The sequence below is a fragment of the Balearica regulorum genome, chromosome 6, assembly GCF_011004875.1.
Source record: "Balearica regulorum gibbericeps isolate bBalReg1 chromosome 6, bBalReg1.pri, whole genome shotgun sequence".
NCBI lineage: Eukaryota > Metazoa > Chordata > Aves > Gruiformes > Gruidae > Balearica > Balearica regulorum.
In genome coordinates this window covers 30,566,296-30,584,833 of record NC_046189.1, presented here as the reverse complement: position 1 = coordinate 30,584,833, position 18,538 = coordinate 30,566,296, and the positions used below count along the sequence as shown (strand labels likewise).

Genomic DNA, 18,538 nt, shown 5'->3' with positions numbered 1-18,538 from the left:
TGGTGTTCCCTGTATGTATGGTATGAAATCTGGCCTCTCTGAAGCAGTGGCAGAAGTCCCATTGCCTTTGAAACATCAGAATTTCATTATAGCATGTAAAACTCCTTTGTATCTTATTTCACAGTATTTACATACTGCCCTGCAAGACTTCGGGTCCCTCAGCCTGTGTGAGACTTTTTGGCGGTATCATGATACAAAATGGTATTTACATGTAAACATTTAAATTTATTTTGTGTTCTGAACACAGAGAAATGCTGTGATATCTTTACATTTTCCACACTGTGGTGCCTGATCTACTAAGAATGACAGCATATTTCTGAAGCATTTTGATCTGTGCGTGCATGTATGCATACATATATTTGTCTTTTGGTGTGTATTTGCTGGTTTGGTTTTATCTTTTAATGACATAAATAGGGATATATATTCTAAAGATACTGTAAGGATATAAATTAGGGTGGATTTTGAAGTTTTCACTTAACGTATTTGCCAGAAATGTTGTTTTCTTGCAGTAATGCACATTGTAATGCTTTTCCTGCTTACAAAAGGAAAAAAAATGGAGCAAATTGTGTGTAAGTAAATACATTCCTCCTCACCCTTAAGTGTATCGCTGTCAGCTGATAAAATAGGTTTCTCACCAGAGATGAGGCAGATGAGTGGGTTCCACATTCTGAAGGGAGGCAGGCAGCATAGCTATTTTGTTTTTAGATTTCAAATGGTTTTGAGGGCCTGCCGTCAGACGGGGAGAAGTCCCGGGCTTTGATGGTTGTTAAATTACAGAGTGCGTGTTTTGACAACCCAGCAGAGCCCAGGCTGGGTAGGAATTCATAACACCCAGGATGCAGAGCGCAGGGACGGCGAGACGCGGGATGGCCGTAGCTCCCTGCCAACAAGCACTGCACCGGGCTTTTGCCAGGGCCCAGCATCGTGGCCTTCTGGCATCTCTGCAGCTCTGTTACTGATGGCCCGTCAGCTGGGGGTCAGTGGCGGCGGCAGGGGACCGCAGGCTGTGATTCATTGAGTGCACCGTTAGGGATCTGTAGCTCGCCGCTCTCAGCCAAGAGCAGCACATTAGCTACATGACATACATTATGATAGTGCCAGCAAAGTGGTCAGTGCCTAACCGGGATATATTGCTGCCTGCAGAGTGGCTGAGGGCTGCAGCACAGAACATATGGAGATTATTTCCTGAATTTATGCAGCACATGTTTTCCTATAAATTAAATTCAGAGAAAATGTGTATCATAATAGGGTGATGCTCACAACATCCTTCCCTGTTATGAATTACAATGACCTCTCCCAGCTCACTGGGTGCCCAGCAAAATGGCTTCATGCAGTTGGAAACAACAGCATGTACGTGGTGTCAGGGTCTGAAAGCCTGACCACAAGGCTCTCTAACTAAAAGCAGGGGTTTTTTCTTCCCCTCTCCCCGCCTGCCCCCCGTTGCTTCTCTCATTCTTATTCTTCTCTCTAGAAACCGCCGGTTTCCTCCTGAAAGGCCGAGTTAGGGAGAGGGCGGGCAGCTACCCCAGTGTCTGCTCAGCAATTAACTGGGTGCTGCCCTTGCGGAGGGGCTGCTGGACGGCAAAGGCAGCGCTGGACGTGGTGGCAGCCCCACTTCACGGGTGAGGGTGGTGTGGGTTGCCAAAACAGCAGGATGGGGGTCCTTAGCCAGAATAATGAGCAAAGCAGCACGTGTTCCTTCTGTGTCCTTGGACTGAGGATCCCGAGTCTTTTCTAGGCAAATATTTGATGTTCTGTTGCCTGGGGCTGGGACAAAATCATCTTCGCCTTTTCCTTGGGTGTGCTGAGGCAGCTGAAGGAAAAATGTAGTAGAGACAGTCATTGTAACTACCTTCCTAAAGCATGAAAGATAAAGTTGTGTTTCTTACAACTCTGTGTGTGAAATCTTTAGCAGAGAAAATGTAGGAGCTGCCGTGTAGGAGCAAACTGGAAACTCATAATTAAACTATAAATATATCCACATCTATCTGTATGTGTGTATGTGCATATATACATACATATATATATATATATGAAGCAATGGGTACCAGACAGCAAAACAATCTAGGGTTTGCTTTGGGGCAAATTGCTGTGGAGTCAGTACAGACTGATAGAGTGTTTTCAGCAGGGCTTAAGGGACTTGCTTTTTCATTTGCGGCTGATTACAGACTAATAGGATTTCAAAGATTTCTGGGAGGGAACAGTTCACATCTCATTGCATTTGATTTTTTTTTTTTTTTTTTTGATGTTTCATTTATCAGACTGATACCTACCCTTAGAATAAATTTTATTACTCTACTGTTTAGCTTCTTGAACTGAATTTTTCCCCCTGGTCCCTTGCTGCTGTCTAATTGGCAGTTTTCAAATCATTTGGGACTTTTGGAAAGATCTTATCAGCCTTTTGTGTGATAGAAGAGAATTGATCATTGGAATAAAAAATAATGTTGTGAATCTTTTTAGGTTTAGTCCTCTCTTCGTCTTTCACTAATACATGCATGATGTGGCTTGTACTGCTATGTTTTCTTAATGAAAATTAACAATTTGAAAGCAACTCATGGGAACAACCAATGCAGCTGAATTTTATCGGTACAGACTAATTCTGTGACTGACCTTCTCTGTTTAGTGGCAGTAGTAACGGTGGTTATTTTTCTTTAGGAGCTCACATGTTGGGAACACACACTTAGCCTGTAAATATGGATTCAGGAGGAAAATGAATACGGCAGTGTTCAAAGCAGCCAAAAGCTTAGAAATAATGTTCTGCTGTGACTTTTCCAAACTGACATCTTGATGTTGGGATTATAAATGAAACCATTGTTCCAGTAAAGGCCAAGACTAATAGAAAGCCTTTATTACTGGTCCATTGGCTAATTCTGCTTGTCTAACCCCTTTGGATGGACACAGTGTCAGAAAACATACTCACAGAGGTTGCTTTGTGTGAGATTTGGCCTGCTGAGTGATTACATGGGGGCACAAAGATATCTCAATGACAAGCGTTCTTTGACTAAAATTTGTAAAGTCATTTTCTTTCCCTAGGCCTTAGAGAGGAGTGAACTGATTTTTAATCTACAGCTTCTATGAGTGATATTTGCTTTGTGTCCTATCACCCTTCTATTCAACTGTTCTCCCCTTCCAAGCAGGTAAACCTCTGCTTAGAAGAAATTGTTTCTTCTGCTGAGCCTCGGTGCAGTTGACAGCTGTCATACAGAAGCACTATACTTGAATACATGTCTTTAGAGCTAGACAGTCTTAAAGAGCTTTAATCTTTTCTCTTTGCACATGCAGGGAATGCCTAGGAGCCAGAGACCCTTATTGCGGCTGGGATAACAAGCAGAAGCGATGCACCACCATTGAGGACAGCTCCAACATGAGCCTCTGGACTCAAAATATTACTGAGTGCCCAGTAAGTGGAAGGAGTGGAAATATTTTGTATATACTGGTGTGTGAGTGTGTGTGTATGTGTAGAAGGGAGAGGGAAAGTGAGCGTGTGGCAGCCTGATGAGGACTGGCTGTTAGGAGAGCGTGGAGAGCTCAGTGGCGCATGCTTCTAATATCTGTGCACAGCCTGTTGTTTAGAGCACAGAGACCCCAAATGTATTTGTATGCTCCAAAAGGGGGATTCCAAAGCCAGCATTCAGTCCTCCTCATGCCCACCCATATCTTGAGTGCAGAAGATTGGATCATGCTGTTGGGGTACTGCTGAGAACCATGTAAGCCCCAGATGAAACTTGAGCTCTCTCAGTGCTGCTCCACTGTCTGCACCATTTCCTTGGCTTCCCTGCAGGTTGGGGAAATCAGAATAACTGATGTACAGCATCCTCGGGCAGCATCCAGTTCATTTTCCTCTTGGATCCCTGAGTCGGGCCTAGGAGACAACGCTGGGGAAGAAGTGTTGCACTGGCAGGAAGAGGCTTCTAGGGAGCAGCAGTGGAGCAGGGCATGCATGGGTGGCCTGCAGAGGGAACAAAAAGATACAGTATATACTAAAGAACACAAGGGAAGGAGAGAGTGTAACCAAGAGAGGGATGAAGAGAGCGAGGGTATTGGTTTCTAACCTCGCTTTAGCAGACCAAAGACCAAATCTACATAATATTTCAAGGAGATGGTCTGCTTTCGTTGCCCTGGTCTCCATCAGATGCAGCAGTTAAAAAAAAAGTGTCTCTGCCTGAATCAGTTTGAGTTGGCTCTCCAGCTCTCTTCCACCCCCCCACCTTCCTCTGATGACAATATCCAGTTCTGGCTGTGATCTCCAGAAGCCGTCTGGCCAAATTCAATTCCTGCTGCTTGAACTGTACCTGTGAGGTGATTGGGGAGGAAAACCGATCTTATTAAATAAATTGTAGTGGGGGAGGGAAGGAGAAATTCTCATTAATGTCCATCATTATTATCTAATGTCAATTAGCATGTTAATACGGCTAAATCCAGTAGATAGAGAGAGAGGACTGGATGAGTTATATCTTCAGTATGCTATTTCTGTCTGGAGGTGCTGGGATGTTTATTCCCCTTATCTTCCTTACTTCTCAGATATTTTCCCAGGAAATATTAGTCATTACTTCAATCCATCCTGAGCTTGGCAGGCTTAAGTTTTTCACTGCTGGATTCAGAGGCTTGTGTGTTTATAACCCTCCTGTGTTGAACTGGGATGCAGTGCTTCTTGATTGCCCATGCTGTTATCTCGTCCTGCTTAATGCCTGTGTCTGTTGATAGGTGCGTGAGGTGTTAATCCTCTAGTTTGAACATGTCTGCTGTGGTGCACACTAGGGAACAGGCTACTCCAGATCATTGTTTCAAGGTCATAAAAATCCAACGCAGAATATTGAGGAGCTTTGGCTGTTCTTGGGGTGCTAGTTTTACGTTTGTTTTAGCATTTCCATTGTAGATGATTTTCTGTTTTGGTGCTTTCATTCTGGTGCATACATCAGCCTTGTGCTTTTTGACTGATGGGCTGCCAAGCTGTTTAAAATCCATATGCAAGTGCGTTTTTTTTCTTTCTCCTCTGCCCCTCGCTGGAATGAATTCACCTCTGGCATGGAGTGGGATGGCTCATTTAAGCACCTACATCAGCAGTATCCAAGTATTTCCTTGTGTTCAGTGCAGGATAAAGGTCGTGGTCAGCAGAGGCAGGCAGCATGTATAAATGACCACTGCAAAGGTAGGGAAATACAGTGACCCAGTGTCAAATTCACTGTTGAAAAAGGCCTGTCTAGGAGTTTAGCTGGATGAGTTACTGTCTTAAGAAGTCCTGACTTTTCTCACCTCACTTTCCTGGGCTGAGCATCAGGCGCTCAGCTGTGCTGGTACAGCTGTATGTGAGATCACTCTCAAGTGTGACATGGCGTAGATTAAAAGAATCCCTCCCAAATAAACCTTTCCTAACGCAGATAATGTCAGTGAGTTCTTCTGCAGCCTAGCCCACAAACAGATGTCCTGGCACAGCTGAGAGACTGGCATGCAGCAACTTTTGAAGCCAGAACTGGCATATTATTGAATTATATCCTACAGGGGCCAGGGATTTGTGTGAGTCAACCACAACACTAACACAACTTGACTGCTGCTCTTGTGCAAACATGCTTGTTCAGAGCTAGTCTGAACATTTTTGTACAGCGCCACATTGTACCACAGATTCCCACTGCCCAGCTTTAATATTAAGGGACCTTAGACAGAGGGTTAATCATAGTGTTAACATAGTACCTTGGGCAATGGTTAATGTACGTTATTAGCAGGTAACACCCAGAACCTCCTAAAGGTTTGTTGCTATGGTTGCAATGTCAAGCATTTTAATGTTAAGAAATTATAGGACACAAATTGCACATGCTGCTCTTCTTTCCCTTCTACATGCATGTGTCGTAACAGGGAGTCTCGAATACATGACTGCATGCTGTTTCTTCTTACACTGGGAGAAGGGAGTGGGGTGCTTTTTGGTCTCAGGAAAACTGGAAAAAAAACACATCCTACTTTATAATATCTTACTGGTGCCAACATGAGCCACCAGCAGGAAAGGAACTTTAGATTTGGCTAACAAACTCCATTAGCCAAGCTCATGGGGTCACTGTTGATGGTGGTTGGCAAATCAGGAATTGAGTATTCCCAGTAAAGTGTACAGTCCTCCTTATCCTGAGCCAAATGATGCTCTTCCTCACAGGTTTTCATCCCTTCATCACAGGTTGCTCTGTGTGTCCAGCAACCCCCTATCTCAGTCATCTGGCATTTGCTCCATGATACCCCATTTTCTTGCCAAGCAGTGCCAGTCTCCCCACTCCTTTTTTGGGGTGTCTAGTGGACTTGTACCTTGCTCTCAATTCATGTGGGCTCAGCCACTCAGAGCTGCAGTGTCTGGGATAATCCTGCTCCAACCCACACTGGAGCGTGCCCAGTACACCGAGAGGACTGCAGGTGCCAAGATCAAAATCTATGAAAACTGCAAATTTTAGAATGGTTTGGGTTGAAAGGGACCTTAAAGATCATCTAGTTCCAACCCCCCCTGCTATGGGCAGGGACACCCTCCACTAGACCATGTTGCCCAAAGCCTCATCCAACCTGGTCTTAAACACTTCCAGGGATGGGGCATCCACAACCTCTCTGGGCAACCTGTTCCAGTGCCTCACCACTCTAACAGTAAAGAATTTCTTTCTAACATCTAATCTAAATCGACCCTCCTTCAGCTGGAACCCATTACCCCTTGTCCTGTCACTACACTCCCTGATAAACAGTCCCTCACCATCTTTCCTGTAGGCCCCTTCAGGTACTGGTAAGCTGCAGTATCCTCCCCACCTCCCAAGAATTTTATACCCTAGACAGATCTGAATCACTTTTCATGGAAATTGCAAAAAGATGTCACAATGATGTAAAGTTCAGTTCCTTGCACTGAACACCAGCTTGTTTCAAGGAAAAGGTTGCTACTTTTTCCCTAGATTTGCTTTTAGAAATGTTTGAAATATTTTGACTGAAACTTTGCAAGAATTTTCAGTTTCTATCAGACAGCCAGCATGGCAACTTCCAGCTGAAATAACTGAAGTTTGGCAAAGTTATAAGCAGTTGACATCTAAATCCTAAGAGGAAGCACAGATGAATCAAAAGAACAAGGAATGCTTCTAGTCTTATCTGTAATATCAGAAAAAACATTGCAAATATCCTGGCACCGAGGGGTAGGAGTTGTCAGTCTGAATTTTTAGATCCTGCCTAATTTGAGCCTTTAGATGGTACAAGGAAGAAATGAGAAGGTGATGCCTTTGGTGGGAGTGGGGCAGGTTACAAAACAGGAGAGCTCTGGAACTGGTAATACGGTCAGGTGAGAGAAGGGCATTTGATCACAGATGTTTTTAAAGATGTCCTCGCTGTCTGATGGGCACTGTGTTGGCTACAAAGGATTTGCCTCATAAAGATATTCCTGAAAAAGATCAATGCGTATGGGTTTTTATCCCACTTCCCAAGTTTGCTCTTTTGAAGATATTTTTATGAACTTAAAGATGGAATAATAATCCATATGTAATTTCTTAAGTATAAAAACTTCCCACATTCACAATGTGACATGTTTATAAATCTCAGCATTTCAGTTATGGCTGCTTATTTGTTTAATTTTTGGGTTGCTTCCCAGTATCACTTATGAGCCAATAATTATTTGTCAGCTTTTTTTTTCTGATTGAAGCCACGGGCCATATCATACCATTGATTTCTGAACAGAACTCCCTGCTGGAATCAGCAAGGCTTTCTGGCTCAAAAATGAATAGAAATGATCCAATACTTGGATTATGACTTTTGTAAGGCAGGAGGAAAAAGGAGATAAAAATCTAGTATTAGATATCTCAAAGTAGTTCTTTTGATTTTTTTCCCCCAGACTTTTAGCAACCCAACTGTTTTGATTTTTCACTGCATGCGTGTTTAAAACAACAAAATCAACAACAACGAAACTCAGTGTTCTCTTCTCTGGGCATCTTGCCTTATAACCTGCAGCCCAGAGCAAATTTTTACAGCAACATGATAATCTACTGCAAACAAAGGTTTGCAACAGATGCTTGAAACCCCCCAAACTATGGGCTGACGAGTGCAGTAACAGATCTAAATTACTTCCATGCCACTGCTGCATATTTTTGATGCTGCTGTAGATGGGTGAGAGGGGAAGATGACAGCCCACCAGAGGTGCATTGTGAGTGTTTAACATAGTGCCAGACTTGGAGAATAAGCACAGAGCAGCATGTTTCAGAGGATGAGTATTTGAAAGCACTACTCTTATGGCTGTGGTTGACTCCCTGCATGGCTCCTGAGCAGCCTTGCAGCCTCTCCATGCCTTGGTTTCCTTGTCTGTAGAGCAGGAGAAATTATTTTCCCCCTGGGGCGGCCCAGGGGACTGATTCTGCTGACCGCAGAGCTCCGTGAAGCATGGTGCAGTGGGGTTTCTCAGCAGTGGCTGGCTCAGATTTGGGGTCAGGGCTGTTCGCCAGAGCCCCAGCCTCTTTCTTTTTTCACCCTTGGTTGTGTGCGACACCAAGGCCAAATCCAGAATTGCCTTTGCCAGTGGCTTTACCAAAGCTGCTGAGCATCCCACCACCCCATGGGTGACACCAGCCACTTGCAGGCAGCTGCTGTTGATTCTGCCGTTGATGCTGCCCCACCTGCAGCTTTGGGACACGAGGTGGGGAAGACAGAGGTTGCTGCCAGGGGAAAGCACATCATGGTGCTGTGCTGTAGCAAGGAAATAGCTGTGCCTAGGCAGGGCCAGCTTGGATGTCTTTGCCTTGTGTTTCTGAAGTCAGGAGCAGAGGGGAAGGCAGGGCAGGGGTGTTCAGGGCAGCCTCCCAGACATGGTCCTGGAGTTGCTGGATTTTGCCATCACAGCTGGTGCCAGCGGCAGCAGTGGAATGGGAGCGATCCCGGGAGGAGCAAGCAGCACTCATCTTCTCAGGTCAGCCTTGCTGTGAGGCACCTAGCAGCTTGGTCCCCTTGCCCTCGGCTTAGGGCTCACCTAACAGCACTGCTTAAAACAAGGTGCAGGAGAGCAAGCTCAGACACCCTACCTTCTGCAAGGTCTTCACCAGTCCTGGGCTGAAAGAGTTCTGTTTCTCATGCTTTTTCTCTGCTAGAACTGCCGTGTTTTTACTTCCTCATTACAGCACACAGGAAGCTCAAGCACCAGCCTGTTCGGGACTGTACAGGCATGAAGCAAAGGGCTGAGGAAACAGATAGCAGCATGGTCTGGTCTATAAATTGCCTTGAGATGAATTCCTGCTCTTTAGCCCATTATGTGATCATCAGCATTAATTCTAGTCACCACCATCTCCTTCACTTTCTATCCTTCACCCAGCTTAGTCATTTATGCTATGGCTCTGTTTAGAAAAGGAGCCAGTTCTTACTGCGTTTGACACGGCCAAACTCAGCGAGGCCCCGATCTCAGCTTGTCACTATGGTTATGTGAACACTAACTCAGAAAATATTCTGCAGGAGCAGTCCCAAGCACTGTGGAGGCAGGAGCATAATAAAGTGGGGACAATCGGCACCGGCCGTTGTGTTGCTTGAAAGTCTGAAGCTGTGCAGTGTGGGACGAGGGAGCACGGTGGTTTTGTGGCGTGGCAGATGGATGCTTGCGCCTGGTGTGGTGCTGGCTGGGTCGGCTTGGGTGCCTGTGTGCACATGTTAGGTATGCGGGGTGGAATTTGGAGGGTAAATATTGATGCAGCATTGTCTGAAAACAAACCTCTGTTTTGAATCCTCCTTGCAAGCACAGACAGCTCCCATCTAAGCTGCATCCTAATCCCGCCAGCAGCTTTGTTTGGCATTTCTATTGTGAGGCTGTCTTCAGAAATGTAAACTTGCTGTTAATGACCTTTTTTCTTTCAAAATTAGGTGAAAAACCTGACAACAAATGGAAGATTGGGGCCTTGGTCCCCATGGCAACTTTGTGAGCATTCGGATGGGGACAGCACAGGCTCCTGTATGTGTAGGTCACGTTCATGTGACAGCCCTCGTCCTCGCTGCGGAGGTCGCGGCTGTGAAGGGGCCAGGATTGAGGTCGCAAATTGTTCAAGGTACCTCGACATCTTTGTGCATTTTAGGAAGAGAACTAGAGTTGTACCACACCTTAGCTCCTTCCTTGTGTTTCTGTGACCGTGTTGTTGTATCCCAGCCAAACCGAGGTACGTGAGGTCCAGCTTGAAGTCAGTGAAAAATGAAGGAGCCCAAGGGCTCCGAAAGAAGGAACTACAGCCAGGACTCTTGAAAGATGAGCACCCCAAATTAGTGTACACATTAATCTTCCCTACACTGTGCCTCAGTTTCCCTCAACTGTACAGCGAGTAGTGACCCATCAGGAGGAGGCAGGCAAAGCAGAGGTAGTTGTTAGCCAACTGAACAGCAATAAGCTAAAAAAAATCCAGTAAGCTCATCATTTTTCAGAGTTTGGATTCCAAGGTTGCATTGCCAAAAACAAGCAGAGCTCCTTCAGAGCAGTGCTTGTAACGACAGGGCCTAGCCTACCTCTGAGCAAGGCTTGTTTGCCTTGCTCTGCGAGTCTGTGAACTGTCTGCAACAGGCTGGCTAGGTGAAAACAACAGATCATCTGGCAGCGAGCAGTGCTTAGGAGGCATGCCTGCCGGGGACAGCACTTAAACAACGCGTGGAGCTCTGCTTGTGTTGAAGTGCTGCCTTTCCAGGAAGCCTGAAGCTCATGCTTGAGCAGTATGGAAGCCGAATGTCCTCCGATCAGGTGCCCGAACATAGCCAGGGTGTTTGGGTCTATGTTACCTCACCACCCTCAGACTACATCATGTCATGACTCGAGGAAAGATGATGCAATGGTGTAAGCACTACTTAACAAGGGTGGGACCAGCCAATATTTTGGTAAATATTGGGTCGATACAGTTTTTATCTACTTTATCTTCTCCATAAACGTTCATTCCATTAAGGACAGCTGTCTCTTGACTCCTCCCTGGAGATCAGTGCTGGTCTTGGCACCAAAAATTCAGCAATACTCATGTTGTAATTGGCGTCTCCCCTTCTAGTCATGGGCTGTGCTGCCCAAAAGGCGTGCTGTCGTTCCTCCCCCTGTACTGCCGCCATGGGCTGAGCAGAGCCCGTGTCAGTGGCAAATGGAAAGCCTGCCAGGGGGATGGGTTTCTCAGCACTGCTCTGATGGCAAAAGAGGCAGGAACAGCTTCTAAGAAGGGGATGAAAAATAGATTATTCAATCTTAAGACATAGGAAAACAGCATGGTTTGAAAAATAGGGACATCTGGTCATCCTGCATCCGCCTCAGCCCTCAAATTTCCTTTAATTGACTTCATATGGCATTGAGATTTCTTTTTGCAAAGAGGGAGCAGGATGCTTAAAGATGAGTTCTATTAGAAAGCTGGAGATCTGAAAATGGAAGGTGTCTTTATTTCTGTTAAAAATCCTGAAACATAAATAGATGCTGAGAATTGTTGAGTTTTTGAGGAATTTTTAGTAGAAATTACTTTCCCTTTTTTGCTGCAATAACAGCAACCTTCGATTTGTTTGTTTTTTCTTTTCCTGATTTTACATATAATCTTTCTTTTGGGTTAAGGAGTGTGGAGGTAGTAGGTGAGTTAAAACATGGCAGAATAAGATGGAATAGTAGGATTTTTATGTAAGTGATTTTCTTGTCCTTTGACCTTGTTTGGGGCAGGAGAGGGGAAGGGAAGGAGGGAGAGGGATGAGAGAACAAGAGGAGGAGAGGAGAAACAGGGTTCTGAAATAAAGCTGCCAAGAACAGGCAAGAGTTGATAACAAATAGAAAAAGTGTGAAGGGCAATGTGGGTTTTAACTTTCATCCTCTGCCCTGATTGGTGCTATGCCAGAAAATATTTCTTGCCAGCAGTGTTATTAGTTCAGTAAATGCTTTGAAAATTAACATCTGGTTTTGAGCTTAGCTTTCAAGAACCAGAGAGCACCTGAGCTGTTTTTTGACTAGACTTTTTAGAAAAGTTTTTCTTTATTAAAAAAACCCAACAAAACACCAACAAAAACAAATGAGATTTTTTGGCTTAAGGCAGTGAAGTGCCAGGATTAGGCAGTTCTGTAAGACAGAGCATTGCCACTGGCTCCGTATGAAATTAAACCTGCAGCGCAGAAGAAATGAGGTACGGTTCCTCCTCTCCTGCTCCAAAGTTCAGTAGTGCTGCCAAAGCAGAGGCAGGTGAGCTTTAAGAAATGCAAGATTTTCAAGACAAAAATGTTGGGTTCGGTGTAAGCACGCGGTTGAGTCACCGCATGGCGGCAGCGTCGCAGGAGCTGGCCGCCTGCACGTGCTCAGCCTGTCGCAGGAGTGAGGCACAGAGCATTTGCAGACAGATAGACATCTCTGTCGCTGAGGTGTGAACTAAGGGGTTTTACATCAAGTTACTTCAGGCTAAGTTGCCACTGCTCAGCAGAGATGTGATCAGTCATTAAACCGTGAAACTCGATCCTGCCTCTGAGCTCTTAATTGCCTTCTGGTTTCTACAGATTTAAGGTCACACTACAGTGACGTCTGCAGGCGGCCATGAAAGATAGAAGCAATTATTGTTATTTTTAATGAAATTTGAGATTTCCGCTTAATAGGATTCAATGCTGAAGGCTTTAGGAAAACACTAAATATTATGAGGTTTGTGATAAAACCACGGGAGCTGGCACTGGTATTGCTGTAAGAGATTTAAAGCATCGGTACCTACTGAATTAGCGGAGGGTAGGTTTTTTTAAATCCTTTGGCACAACTGGTGTTCTTGAGCCTCACAAATGTTTTTGTGCAGAAGAGTCCAGGAGATACAACATTAGATTCAGCCATTGGCTCAGAAAAGGAGGGTTACAAGACATGGAGGTGATAATGCGGGGATAGTCAGTGAGAGTTATAGCAACCACTCTTGTTGCCCCGCCAATCCTAGGACACATTTTCAAATTCTTTCAGCATTGGCTTAATTGTCTTCTTTTCCAATTCTTAGACACTTCCATGGGAGGAAAGTTAGGCCAATGCCAAGCACTTTTGAAACTCCCTTGTCTAGATCTCTGCTGATGTATACTCTGGTTGCAAAGAATAATCTCTTCTCCAATGACTTCAATGATTCCCCCGTTGGTGCTTTAGGTTTTTTGTTGTTAAGTACAGCATGACATTGACAGACCATTAAGTAACCTCCATACTCTGTTCTCTCTCATCTCCTTTGTTAGAAATGGCGCTTGGACACCCTGGTCTTCCTGGGCCCCGTGCAGCACCTCCTGTGGGATTGGCTTTCAGGTCCGCCAGCGAACCTGCAGCAACCCTGCTCCACGGTACGGGGGCAGGGTCTGTGTTGGACAGAGCAGGGAAGAAAGGTAAGAGATGTCCACTACACCATGTGTTCACTTCTGTGGTAATAATGTTGGCAGCTGGAAGTGGTGGCTCTTATATGAATGCAGATTAAGGCTGTTTGGCTGAATGCACAAAGCGGAAGGGATTGCAGAGCCTGGGAGAGATGAGGTTGTTCATATGCATGGCCACTCTCTGTCAGTGAGCCTGTGGCCATCAGAGACTTCAGAGCTGCCTTTGCTCTCAGGCAGGACCTTTCAGACCTTCACAAGTATTTCCATCTCCCAAAGGGCTGACCTCCTCAATGAAAGGAGAAGCTGTGCCTGCTGTTAGCAGCGTAGAGTTTATAGGTACAGTTACGCTGTTCTGATCCATCCCTGAGGAGGCAGTTGAATATGTGCAGCTTCCATTGCCAGCTGCACCATTCCTAAATCTCTATTAATTGTGCTGACGCACCAAAAGAAGTTCAAGACAAAATACAGCTTGTCTCAGAGATTCAGGGTTGAGTTTTTGCAGGGCTTGGCATCAGAAAACCATCATTTTTCCGTTCTAAACTAAGCAAATTTCATGCAAAATCACTAAAAAACAATACTTTTTGAACCTACAGTGCCATCTGCACTATTATGTTTCTTGAAGCCCAGCCCCTCATTAAACACGTGCTTCAAGGCATCCCAATTTGGTTTCCAAATTTGACATTTCATTAAAGGCCACCTCTGCTTGGCAGTATGCTGTTGCTTATCCCTTGAGTGGTCACTTAAGACAGATCTCTCTGCATTTCTCAGAATACAAAGGGCAATTCATTTAACTTCCTTGATTCAGGACATTTTAATGTTTGGTTTGATTTGTGGCCATTCTGAATGGTCCTTTTTGGGTTTTAAAAACTACATCTGAGTCAATTGCCATCCTATGTGATTCAATTTGAGAACAATATTGATTAAAAAAGCTGAACAAAATTAAACTTACCTTTTGAAAAGGGAACATGTAATAGCATTAATTTAGGGCCTGTTTTTAGATGCATATAGCATCTAGTTCAGCTCTCGTTGCAAATGCTAGTTTCTTAGGGTCCAGGCGGCAGTAAGGGCCAGATCTCAGAAGAGAAGATTGTCAAGTGTTTAGCATCTGCCATTAGCAGCAGATCACTGTTGTGTTGATTTTTCATTAGTCATTCCATTGAAAATATTTACCATCCACTCTCTCTCTTTGTGACACGGGGACTTCAGCTTATGAGCTCTTCTGTGAATTTAGTGCATGAAATTTTTGAGGTTAGAGCACTTTCAGAAATGTGATCTTGACCATTTAGTCCAACAGCCTCAGTGAGCTCAGCCTGGTTAACCACTCCCCATTCTGTACAAAGGGTACAGTTCTCTGCTGTGAACAGGAATATTGCTAATCTGACTGTTGTGTCAGCCCTCTGGCTTTCTGAGCATGCATGAATTGCACACAAATGCAGCATACAGACTTGTGTCCATCATCATTTTCTCCCTGGGATGTGCTGACATGGATATTTTTTGAGCTATGTGCTTTCTTCTTTCAGATTCTGTAATGAGAACAGTCCATGTCCATTACCAATTTTTTGGTCTTCATGGGGTCCTTGGAATAAATGTAGTGTGAACTGTGGTGGAGGGATTCATTCAAGGCAGAGGTCCTGTGAAAACGGAAATACGTGTCCAGGCTGTGCTGTGGTATGTATTGTTTATTGACATTGCCTGAGGGGCACCAATTGGCATCTAGGGACTTGGTATTTAAGTCCTCTCTCCATCTTGGTTTTATTTCTCAAGCTCAAAGGAAATTACATCCTCAGCTTTCGCTGGAGAGGATGCTGAAATGATCTGGGAAGCAGAGAGGTGGCAAATTCCCCAAATCAATGAAGCTGGTGTGAGAGAGAGAGAGTGTGTGTGTGTGTGTGTGTGCACGCACAGGTAAGGACAGACTGGTGTATAAAGAACTTCCTCTAGGCCTCCATAGGCTTACATATCAAGTCCTTTACCTGAAAGCACTATACATTTTTTTTACTCATGATCAACAGGATGATCCTGTTGAGTCAAGGAGGCCCTACATGTATCAGAAATTAGTCTCACTGTCATACTTGAGTAAACAACGGGTCAAACACCTAGTTAACCCATCAGTGAGGCAACGGCTACCCATTTTCTCTCTTTATTTTCCCTTTCCTATTCTGGCAGCTGTTTCATGCAGCTGTTTTAATTAGTTTTATGGATAGTTTTCTTTCAGTGTAAGCAGATTTGATCTGGAACCTCCCATCTGTTCACAAGCTGTTTGGCATTTACTCTAGAATCATAAAGTCCTGAAGCATTACATTTCTTTCCTTCTGCCAGAAAAGACCGGTTTATTTATTTATTTTTAAACAAGAACGCAATGTTTGTCACTGGAATTCCTCCCACTAGTGGCGAGAATTGCAAAGACCCCAAATCACCCCATCCCCATCCAGCCAGAGTGTTGTCTGTATTCAGTGGATGCTCTACACCAAGGATGGCAAATGGTTCATAGTCCTCACTAGAGAGTTCAAAAAGCCAAACAAACAAAAATAGCTGTTAGAAGAGATAATCTAAACCCATCTTAAAAATAAAACAATAAACTTTTCAAAGAATAAACCTTGCTGACATTTTGTCCTCATGGGGCTCCTCTAGGCTGCCCTCAGAGCAGCATCTCAGGGTCACAGCAGAAAACTTGTTTGCTGTTATTATTATCTATTGCCTGATTTATTCTCCTTCCCATAATGCACCAAGCTTTCAAAGCCCCACAGGACTTTGAGTCAGCAAAGAAACACAAACCTGAGGGATACATAAAAATAGCAAGCATAGTTCATCCTTGAGGTCCACCTGAAGCTATGCACCATCACCGCCTCCATAGTCACCACATTTCGTGCTGTGCCCAGTACTGGCTTGTGTCTGTGAGGTCAGATAAGGTGGTTGGAAGTTGTTTTGGATGCAGAGAGTACTCTCCTATCTTCTGGGGTGTAAATAAATCTCTGTCAGTTAGACTGCTGCCATTTAATATGTAAAGAGAGTGTGTGTCCTTCTCGGCAGGAATATAAGACCTGCAACCCAGAGAGCTGTCCGGAGGTGCGCAGGAACACACCCTGGACCCCTTGGATGCCAGTCAACATCACCCAGAATGGTGCCCGCCAGGAGCAGCGCTTCCGCTACACATGTCGTGCCCAGCTGTCCGATCCCCATGAGCTGCAGTTTGGGAGGAAGAAAACCGAGAGTCGATTCTGCCCCAATGATGGCTCAGCAGTGTGTGATACTGACTGTACGTCTTTCCAGCTCTGGGGGACCATAGGGCAAGCCTAGATTTGGTGGTGGAAGGGGGATCCTCTCAGAACAGCAAGAACCTGATTTTGTCTGCATAAGTCTCGACATGTATGACTAGTGTCACTGCAGAATGGCAGGGATGGAGAGAGCCCTGTGACTCACAGTTGTGAGCTCTGTGCTCATGGCAGTGTATAGATTTGTTCTTGCTGCTGCCAAGCTGCCCCAAAGAGAACAGGCAAGTAATGAGGGTGTAGAGAAGAAAAGCGCCATTCTACAGGACAGCATGTCTTTCTTTACTCTTCTTTCTCTCTGGAGGTCCCCTAGTGCACTGCCTGAGGGGTTATCCCATTCACTACTGCTGTGAGGCAAGGCAGCGTCCTGAGGGCACAGCCTTGACTACCACAATTTACTGCCCAGAAAGGTCATTTATCAAGGTTATCAGTAGACTGTGTGTGTACAGATTTCATTTTGCATCTAGCTTAGCTGTAACCCTGTGGAACAAAACTCTTGTTAAGGGCTTTCAACAGAAACTCTTCCACAGGGCACATAAATCCTGATTCTATTCATGAGCTGAAGTCCTTTTTAAAAGCCCAACAACTGCTTAATTAGTGATCATGTGGTGTCTTGTTTGTTTTCCTTGAAGCTCTTGTTGATGACCTTCTCAAGACTGGTAAGACCTCTGCACGGATTATCAATGGGGGCTGGTCCTTCTGGGGGGCCTGGTCTTCCTGTTCCAGGGACTGTGAGTTGGGCTTTAGGATCAGGAAGAGAACATGCACAAACCCTGAACCTAAAAATGGTGGCTTGCCCTGCGTGGGGTCAGCAATGGAGTACCAAGACTGCAATCCACATCCGTGCCCAGGTAACCATGATCACCTTCCTGCATGAAATTCTTCCCCATCTTAACAGTAGCGCCACAAAAAAATTAAGTATTTCCAAGCTGCTTTTTAATTATTATTATTTGGGGGATTTTTCCTTAATTTTTTAAAAAGCTATTGTAATGACCCATGTATGTGATCTTTAGTGCTATGACTTATGTTTCACCTAGGCTCAGAGGGTAACACAGCCACATCCTCTAGAGGAAGTAGTATTGTGGCTTGTCTAGCAATTTTTTGCTTCAAGAAGGTTTGATGCTCCATCCAGTGGAGGACATCATGGTGTATCTGCACCTTGATGAGGAGACAGGCTTAATAAATGTGGCATAATACTGTGTAGAGATGCTTGATGTGGCGGTTCTTCTTGTGAACACTTGTTTCTTCCCCCTCTCCTGCTTACGTATTGTTCTTGCGATGGGCATCTACTCTTGACATCAGTTACCATTTCCTGCACAGCCAGCAGGGAGTATTCTTGCCTGGTTTCCTGGTTTTCGAGTTTGTCCTCATGTTTATGTTGCACTCCTGGTCCAGAATAGTAATAATAGACCATTGACTACTGTATTCTTTCTCACTTGTCCTTCTCCTTGCTCTGTAATAACTATCATCTAAACTAAATTTAAGTGATCTTACACAAATTACCTTGCCTCTTTGCAGTTCTAGCAATTATCTACCTCTGGCAATATAGTTTGTGGCCTACACTTGAAAATGCTATATTATAATAGTAGTTTTATGATTTTAAAATTCAATACAAAGATAAAATTCCAATGCAGATATGATCAGAATGTGCAGCGAGAGCGTAGCAGCAGTGTCAAATATTGCACTCTATGGCCTATAAAAAGAAAATAACTCTAGCACTATAAAGGCAGCTATTAGTACTATTTTGGAAGCTCAGTGGCTTTTCACTAATGTCTGTGCCCTTCTTCTGTGCTGTTTGCTCCCCTTGGACACTATGATGTTTTACAATCTGTTCTGAGTGCATGATTACTATTTCTCTGTGTCTCCTTCCTTCCCTGCCTCTCTCAATGTGTATACACAAATCCTGGGTTTATCTTGCACTAAGTCATCAGGTTATTATCTTCTGAATTAATGGCATGTGGACCTGCAAATCAGGCAGTCTAGTAGCCTGA

General features: G+C 44.5%; 1 protein-coding gene across 3 annotated transcripts in view; it reads left to right on the top strand.

Moving 5' to 3' along the window:
- SEMA5B (semaphorin 5B) overlaps positions 1–18,538 on the top strand; it is a 272,595-nt gene that overhangs the window by 228,650 nt on the left and 25,407 nt on the right. For all 3 annotated transcript variants that reach the window (XM_075757063.1, XM_075757062.1, XM_075757064.1), the window contains 6 exons: positions 3,283–3,400; positions 9,835–10,016; positions 13,147–13,290; positions 14,799–14,946; positions 16,309–16,534; positions 17,180–17,398. In XM_075757063.1, coding sequence (XP_075613178.1) covers positions 3,283–3,400; positions 9,835–10,016; positions 13,147–13,290; positions 14,799–14,946; positions 16,309–16,534; positions 17,180–17,398 — 1,037 coding nt within the window. The remainder of the gene's footprint in view (positions 1–3,282; positions 3,401–9,834; positions 10,017–13,146; positions 13,291–14,798; positions 14,947–16,308; positions 16,535–17,179; positions 17,399–18,538) is intronic.